Here is an 8,971-nt window from a genome sequence, read left to right as displayed (position 1 = left end):
CTCATGCTGTCACATCCTTGGCTGCTCCTGTGATCCCTATAAAACAAAAGATAAGAGGGTTCGTAGAGAAAGGCTCAGTGTCAAGTGGGCCTCAGTAATGGAAAATGATAAAAAATGGTCATTGAAACGTTTGGGAAATATGTGCATTAAAAATAATCAGTAGCAACAAACATATTTGACAATTTCAGTATAAATCAGTTAAAAAACTATGTGGCCTCTTAGCTTTAAATGTCCATGAAGTCAAACCAACTTCTTTTTTTTGTGTGTGTAGGCAATTTAGGACGTTTTGTTGCCAGCCTCGCCCCGTGTTTGAAGTGTAGAGAAAGAAATAAAAACTTCCAGCATGAAGGTAATGATATTCAACAGATGACATGTAAAACATAATTTTAAAACAATGAAAAGCTATTGTGTCCTTAGCCATTTGGCATCAACACGAGTAAATTTTGATCAGCCAACTCAAACACAGAAATCAGGACATGCATTAGGTCACTTTACAAACAACAGGAACAGTCCAAATGTTGTTTTAGGCATCTATTCATCGAGTCACTGCCAGATATTATTCTTTGTCATTGTTTAGCAACTGTGCCCACAGTTTAAGTGAGATTAAGAATAATCATTTTTATCCAAAAAGTAAAGAACAAATATTGTCTTGGTTAGATGTTGTCCTGAAATGTCCCTTAAGGCAGGCCCTGGACTTTATAACCCATGTGTTTACTTTCAGTGTTCTGCAGGTTTATTCTGTGTTACTGCACTACAAATAACACACTATTCTTCTTATACATGTGTTAATTTTGTATGAATAACCAGAACAATCTCTTAAACATGTAATGGGACTGATGATAACAGCTGCTATCATCTGCAGTAAGTGACTTCAGGTCTTCCATATCATTTTCCTTTCATCATCACCCAAGACATTCACTTGGTTCATTGACCCAGTGAAAATCCGTCCAGCCCTCCCGTATCTCTGCTCCCAAAGATAGAAGCAGATGACTGAGAGCTTCCTGCTCCTCTGTGTCTCCTGTATCTGCGTCACTGCCTGATAATCACAACTTTACCAGCAGGCATTGATGCCTTATCTGAACCTGGGAGTGCCAAAACGGATGCACATCAGTATGGGAGTGATGTTGCCTAACAAGGGACTGTCCGTGGGAGTGTTGGGATCTGAACACTCATCAGTGATGAGAGTATCAAAGGCGAGTATGTCAACAAGTCTCCTCCTTTATTTAGTCCTCTGTACCACACAGGAGAGAAGAAATGTGTATGGGATTGTTTTTAATCCACAACTTACTTATAATTTATCTATATGTCTTTATTTATCCCTTTCTTGCACCTTTTCATTGCAAACCCTTGATGCAATTTAAACAATACACACCAGCATTTATTCAGATTTAATAAATTAGGCCAATTTCATGGCTTACAATAGTTAATTGGACTATTCTGAACTCGTCCGAATCATATATCATATAATTAAAGCATGCAACATGCAGACTTGGAATACTGTTGTCACATCATGAATTTGGCTTTTATGCTACAAGTCAGAAGATGAAATTGAAAGGATTTGTCATTTAAAATTGGCAATCATAGTCATAACTTTTCCAAAACATTCTGGATGTCCCCCACAGTCTCCTGAATATTTTCCAAAACTTCAAGGCACAACTGTTCATCACTCTTAAGGTTTTCTTTCAGAATGCAAACCCTGCTTCCAAATCTAATGCAGCTTATACTTCTAAATATCTGAGATGAAATATTAAGACAGCTGCACTTTTGTGCAAATATCTGGCCATGTCGTGTCGTGCAGTACAGTCAGCTGACAGTTCCTTTGCAGTAAACCCTGTGAAGATGAGTGTTGACTTCAAGGTTACAGAAGAGGTTATCGCAAACTCTTCACTGTCCATCTCACTCCGAGAAGAATCCTGAGTGCTATACACTTCAGAAGGGACTTAAAGCAGCAATTCTTAACTTTCTCTTAGCCTAAAATTACTACAGCAATTTTTATACACAAGACACTTCTTGTGTCACTTTCCCTATCTTACAGTGTGGCATTACAACAGGATGGTGTTGACAGCAAAAAGTCATCAAAATGGTTGAGTTTAAATGACAAAATCAGCCTTCTCAAACCAGATTTCCAAAAAAGGTTCTTTAATAAATAGCGGCAAACTGACTGGCTTTAAAAACATTAGCTCTTTATATGAAGGACACCTTAAGAGCTAGAACACCATTTTGTTTGCTGTGGGTTACGTTTGTCATTTCTAGATACAACAAAAAGGGCACCGGTTACAAAGGGGGTGGTGAGATGACTCAAAGTCACACCTCTATGTCCAAGTGTATCACAAAACATTTATGAGATATTCAAACAGGTAGATGCAAACGTGACAAACTCAAAAAGGAAAAAAAACAAATTAAATCTTTTTAAGCGACTGTTTGAAATATTTGGACAAACAATATCTCATTTGATCCCACAAATGATGTCAGAATGTGAGTTATTTCCTTTAAACTAAATGGCAGATAACAGAAAGCATTGGCCCCCCCACACACATACATCCGGAGTAAACATTCCACCTAAGCAAACACAAGGACAGACCTCGAGGTCCAGGGAGGGATCTAGACACATTCTGGGGCTATCTGCTCACCCCTCCTCCCACACAGACACATTTTCTCTCTCTGTGGCTACAGTGAGTGGTGATGGGTCTCCGTTTTTACATTATCTAAGTGACAGCCACTGGAGTTCCTGTTGTGCTTCTATGATTGTATTGTCCATGCCTTGCGGTCTGTTCATTTCCCCAATGTTTCCATTTGTGGTTTTCTTTGGACTTCTACTGTAGAAACAGTATGCTGAAAGCCATGATGATACAGCAACAAGCCACCCAGGGACTCTTCCGCTCACCTAAAATGGAGGAAAAAAAAAAAAAAAAAAAGTAAAAAGTTCAAGACTACACTTTGCAACATTTAATTGAAACTACAGAAGTAAAAATATGGGTTCATGTAAAAATAATCACTGCCAATCACTTACCTATTCTGGCACATTTCCAGAAAATTCCTAGAAGCCTAAAAGATAAAAAGGAATTTACTTTACCCATGTTGTAAAATGTAATTAACCTTTTACTGCATTTAATCAAAACAAAGGCAGACATCACTCGGTTGGTTTGATATTAAAAGTAAAAAAATGGCTAGGTGCTGTATTGATTTGTCATGGTAATAGATTAAAAAAAATTCTAACCTTGCTACAAAACCTATAGGCCAAGGCCCAAACGCATTAAACCCGTTCATCAATTGATGCTCCTATGGCGCACTGCAGGCATCAGATTTGAAATTCAAACACAATTTGTCACTTTGTATTTATCACTGCATTAGTTGGATGTAATAAATGAATGAAAAGGAGAAATGCAGAGGAGGAAAATGAAACTGAAACTAAGAGTGTCCACAGTAAATCATCTGTTGACTGTTTAATGGTTATTTATTTGTGCTTTAAAACGTGATTGCCCTGAAATAATCAGAATATAACGTTTTATTTCTCTCATTCAGAGGTTTTGTTCTCACTACTGCTCTCTCTCCTTACTCGTCCACCGCTGTGCTATCTCTCTCTCTCTCTCTCTCGCCGGTGCTGAGCTGGTTTGCGCTATTTCTCTCTTTTTCGGCTGCAGAGAAAACAGCTTTGGTTGCTGGGTGCTCATTTGAAGCTCCAAAAATTGAAACAAGGTCAGAGTGGGCGCGTCAAGGCAGTTTGACGCGCGTCATAAAGCTTCTAGTGCGTGTTCGGCCATTAAAAACAATAGATGTACTTCAAAATGTGTGCGTCAGACGCTTCCAGTGCGTTTAGGCCTTTAGATGTGCATTTCCATGTAAGGAATATGCACAGAAGAAGAAAAGGAGACAGCAAGCAAGTCTCACCATCTCTAGTGACAGCTGAGGCACATGTGGCATTCCAGGCCTTCACTCTTCTGATGCATCTGTCTGCCTGTGTGTCTGTGTATGTTTGAAAGTCACCGTTCTTAACTTTCATACTGACCAGAGGGTGTCAGCATCCCATTGTGCAATTTTCTTACACTGATTTAAGATGGTCCTAGTTTAGGTTACATTTTCTATAACAATCTGTATACTATACGCTGTTCTTCAGTACGAACGACAAATTCTTAGAAATTGCCTGGAGATGGTATTTCCCTCAGATTCTAGGCCTATCCCTACACCACTACAATTATTTGCATAATGTGTGGCACCACATCAACACAAATAATGCCTCATGGCTAAGTCAACAAATCAGTCAAGAGGGAAAACTATTAAATCATCCAATCTGCCACTCGCAGTCTCATGTGTTAAGACTGAAGAGGAGGTCCCTCCCTGCTAAAGTGGTGTGTCTTTATGAGTGGGGTGTGTGTGTGATTGTGTGTGGCTGTTTTTCGCCCATGCCAGACCTATTAAAAGTGAATCATGGATTTTGTACATCCAAGAATAATAATGATTCAGTAATGATGAATATTTATGCCTCTGCTACTTTACTCGCCTCAATGATGAGCTCCTTGTTAGCTGAAAAAAGCAAGTGTCTTTGGTAGCTACACTGAGTGTGTTAGAGTGGGACAGATAATTTAAAAATGTGGGGCATAATTCATATATATATATATATATATATATATATATATATATACACATACACATACTGTATTCTCTAATAGTGGCCGGGGCCTTTATTTACCTCAACTGCAGAGGGTACCAGGCCTTTATTGGAAGCAGGCTTATATTAGAGAGAGGCCTTTATTCCTAATTCCCTGTTTGATAAGTATATTTGCTCATATTTTAGTACGAAACCTCCCTGTTTTCTGATCTGCTTCCGTTTGCTCTGTTAAATCTTTGTTACTGCATTATGCTATTAATAAAATTAAAAGCCCATGGACATAATGCCTTCATTTCCTGACATTTATTGTGAAACATTACACAAAGATTTCAATTTAACTTGTGTGACGTCTGACCAGTCAAATACCGGAGGGGACATATGGCCAGTGTCAGTTAAAAACTAAACAAATTTGAGGTAACGTTACGCTGGATATAGACATTAATAGCACAGCACAATCAAATATTTATTATCAATCAGCTGCCTCTCTAGCTCCAAGCTAACTTTCTTCCTCCCACCTCCAGCTAGCCGTGCTCTCCTCTTGTCAGTTAACAGCAGCTCACGCTTCTGTTTTTTCCAGTATCTGATTCTTTTCGGGTCAGTGTCAAAATGTCTTGCAGCTTTCGCTCCTTAATTTTCCTCCACATATTGCAAAACTCTCTCTTTGAATTTGACATCAAATTTCTGTCTGATGGGTGCCATGTTTGCTCTCTACAGTGTTGTGGCATCGGTGTTATGAAAAATTTAGTCACTGACACTTGCACAGGTCCTACATGGTACTTCAAATATAGCTACCGCCATCTTGTGGCACTTACATTACTACAAACCACAGTTACATTATAACAGGCACTAAGAGGAGGGGGGGCGGACATTTCTTTTCATTTGATAACGTTAAAAGTAGAGTCAGGCTTTGCTGTCAGTTTCCCAACTCATTTTAAAAAAAGATGAGAGAAAAAGAGAGAGAGGGAGCTAGAGAGTGAATAAAGAGATGGAGCTGGTAATAAAGCAGTGAGTCAGATCAATAACAAAATATCTAATTGTTTCACAGCAGTTACTTTCCAGAGCACAAATAAACATAAACACACACACCTGCACACCACAGTACATCCCTGCAGCGGAGCGCAGCAACACCTGATTTGGTCTGAATACGGCCTCAACCCATCCTTGTTTTTTCCCTCCCCGGCCTGTATTTGTTTGTGTCAACCCCCGGCCATTATTGGAGACCCGGCTTTTAATTGAATACCGGCCACTATTAGATAAAATACGGTACACACACTCCATTGTTACATAGTACACAGCAGAATCAGCTCTATGATAGGCCATTGCTTGTTGGGGGTTTTCTCCCACAGAGACAAAACAAACCAGCCTAATATGAGGTAAAACACAGAATAAACCCCTTAGATTAAACTGGCAAAATTGGAGAAGTTCACTGACAGCACCTTGACAGATGGAACAGAATGTAAAGCACTTTGAAATAAAAATCATTTGTGTGTCTAATCATTGCCTTATCCTTACCAGTGGAGGCTGTAATAAAATAGGGAACACTGAAACTATGGTGGCTGCAATATTAAGATATGATCTCTTGCAATTACCTTAGTCTTTGCACTTCATTCTAAGGTCATCTCTTCATTTTAACTGCCTTGCTGTCCGTCAAGATAAGTGCTTTTATCTCCTTCTACAGTTGAAATTGTCACATCAAACTACATGCCAAAAAATGCTTTTAAATTTTGACCTCTCATTTGGCAAAAGAACTGTACATGAATTTGACACACAGTACATTATTTGAAGAAATACTAAAAATAATAATAATTGATTGTTCCCTTCATTGTTGAAATGCTAATAGAAGTAACTTTGCATGACTGCTGATTTTGAGTTAGTTGCACTCCTCTGATTATCAAGTTTGATACTGACATTGTGTCTCATTCAAAGAGATATAGACAGGTCTTTGAGGAGTCAACTTATTATTGGGGAAACTTCATTGTAAAGTACCTGGAATAATTTAATATAATCATACCCGGTCTTGTTCTTGTCTAGCAGGCTGGGAGCCAGAGCTCTGATGTAGGCACAGGTACAGATCAGGAGGAGAATCACTGTAAGCAGTGACTGGAAGTTGAAAATGGCCGACTGTGAAAAAGACAAGACACAAGTCAATGATTTGTTTAGTACAGACACAGTGTAATGCAGGCTACAAGCAATATGTCATAGAAACAATGAACACTGAATTCACCTTAGTTTATCTTCTGTACCACTGACTGATGTTATGCTATTGGTGGCTAGGAATGCTGATGTACCAGCTGTTCATTCTGGTGCTGTGACAAAAAAATGAATGGGCTGTCCAGACCCAGTAAGTCTCACAAAGACACACTGCCAGACATGTTTTCCCATAGAGTGCCAGTCAAAATGTTTTCTTTCAGTGCATTAGAACTAGACTAATATATATTGATATACACTGTATAGATCTATTAGTATTTGTTTATATGTCACCCAAATGCAGTACATATATGCCAAACTTTTAAGGTATCTGTATCAAGATTGCTTATTTATGTATTTATGTTAAAACATTATGATCTGAAGATATATTATATTGTTGTTGGATTTTTTAATTCCCAAATATCTATATCGGTAATGGCCTCAAAAATACAGTATCAGCTGGGCTATATTATGTATATTAATTTACAAGACTAACCAGAAGCCTAACAGGTCTCATACTGCCATGTGCCAAAATGTAGCCCCAAGACTGCTCTGCCTGGCTTTAAGCTATGTAGCTCATATATAAGCTATTATAAACTGTAGGATCCTGCTTCATCACACTACTTCATAAACACATCAAAATCAACTGCAGATTTTTCATTTAGTATTTGGTTTCTGTGTGCAAAAAGCAGAATAAACTTTCCGCTATTACTCCTCATGGTGTCAGTCAGCTCTACCTGCAATTTAATGATTATGACCTTGTTAGCTTGTCACCTGTCTGTATCTGCTGATGCTCCTGACATGGTAAGCAATTCTAAACAAGGATTACAATGAAATCATAGTACACTAAGTTAGCGCTTCCCTGTCAGGGCATAAAATCGTGGGCCTGTCAAACAGACCTGTCAGGTAGGGTTAGGAAATGCAGTTGCAGATAGATTTAATCAAGTACTCATGTAGTTAATTTCTGTCTTACTCTTAATTATTAAAAGCTGCCAGGGAGATGTTGTATTATTTATGGACTTTGCTCTTTCTCCTCACCGATATTATATGTGCATTAATCCGAGGAGACAGAATCTCTGTTCATGTAGAATCACTCTTGGATGATCTCATATCTGATCTTAACTAGAAAAATCAAGAATTTACCTTTTAAATATATACTTGCTAACATGGTCATAAGAAGGCCTTTTAAGATCATTTAAGTTTAATATGCATCGAAGAAAAAGATATTTTGAGGAGAAAAAAACCCAATAAGGACAATTTTATTTTATCACAACATTTTCTATATTGATTGGGAAATTTTACTCTACAATAAGGAATCTATTTTGCTATAATATTACCATAATCTTACTGTTGGCAAAATGAATGTATTATAACCATATAGAATTTTAAACTTGTGTACTTTGTATAATAATTTAGTAACTTGTGATGTATTAAGATTTTTTTCTGTATTTGGTGTTGCTACATGATTTATTGTTGATGAAAACAAAACTGCTGATAACTTCTCTGCTTGAAGATCTCAGTTAAATAAATCAGTGCAGTGAATAACTCAGTTATTAAGTTGGTCACTGCACGTATTAGCCTGCCACTTGTAAACTTCTGTTTCAAATATTATTGCAAGTTTATACATAACAACCTCGTCCACAAATTGTAGCTCACACACATGAGCGCGCACGCGCTTCCTGGTGAACTGTGGTGCAGCTACGTGGCACAACTCAAAACACAGCGATGCACGCATTCATCGTACTCGTTAATTAGTGATTTCTTTCACCTTTGTAATCAAACAGCTCATGTTAACACAAGACCGCCACTAATGTTATGATGTAAATCTATGATATAATCATGCTTAACAAAAGAAACATAATGTGATCGCTAGATTGTCGAAACATTTCGCATATCTTAGCTAGTCAATGCTAGCTGGGTAGTTTAGCATTAATTCGTCCTACTTTCCACCGAATATTCACATTAGTTGCTGTCACAGCGTATTGCCGATACAGATGAGGCGTAGGGTACGTTTAGATGATGCTTAAAAGTCGCTTTAAAAGAGCAGAGGCCCTTGTTTAATAATAGAAAAAGCTTACCATTTTTGTTGGGAGTCAAAGCCACATCACACTTCCTGCTCCCTGGATTTTACGTAACGTATGCACAGCAGTTTACGTAACGTGATTACGCACAACGCTG

General features: G+C 38.0%; 1 protein-coding gene across 1 annotated transcript; it reads right to left on the bottom strand.

Annotated features, from left to right (window-relative positions):
* Nucleotides 1-2,122: 2,122 nt before the first annotated feature.
* Nucleotides 2,123-8,968, bottom strand: tmem167a (transmembrane protein 167A). Its single transcript, XM_044369832.1, has 4 exons — nucleotides 8,872-8,968; nucleotides 6,618-6,727; nucleotides 3,011-3,045; nucleotides 2,123-2,884 (listed from the first exon to the last, which is right to left on the bottom strand). Exons 1-4 carry the CDS (start codon nucleotides 8,872-8,874, stop codon nucleotides 2,814-2,816), a joined length of 219 nt encoding a protein of 72 aa, XP_044225767.1. The 5' UTR covers nucleotides 8,875-8,968; the 3' UTR covers nucleotides 2,123-2,813.
* Nucleotides 8,969-8,971: the final 3 nt, after the last annotated feature.

Source organism: Thunnus albacares, chromosome 2 (assembly GCF_914725855.1).
Source record: "Thunnus albacares chromosome 2, fThuAlb1.1, whole genome shotgun sequence".
Lineage (NCBI taxonomy): Eukaryota > Metazoa > Chordata > Actinopteri > Scombriformes > Scombridae > Thunnus > Thunnus albacares.
This window is presented reverse-complemented; position numbering and strand designations above follow the sequence as displayed.

Bases quoted from the DNA above. Each gene is read 5' to 3' on its own strand.
- tmem167a (XM_044369832.1), bottom strand. The intron at 3,046-6,617 runs GTATGATTATAT...TTTATCTTTTAG, and splicing joins CTAGACAAGAACAAGACCGG to GCTTCTAGGAATTTTCTGGA. The intron at 2,885-3,010 runs GTAAGTGATTGG...CCTCCATTTTAG, and splicing joins CTGGAAATGTGCCAGAATAG to GTGAGCGGAAGAGTCCCTGG.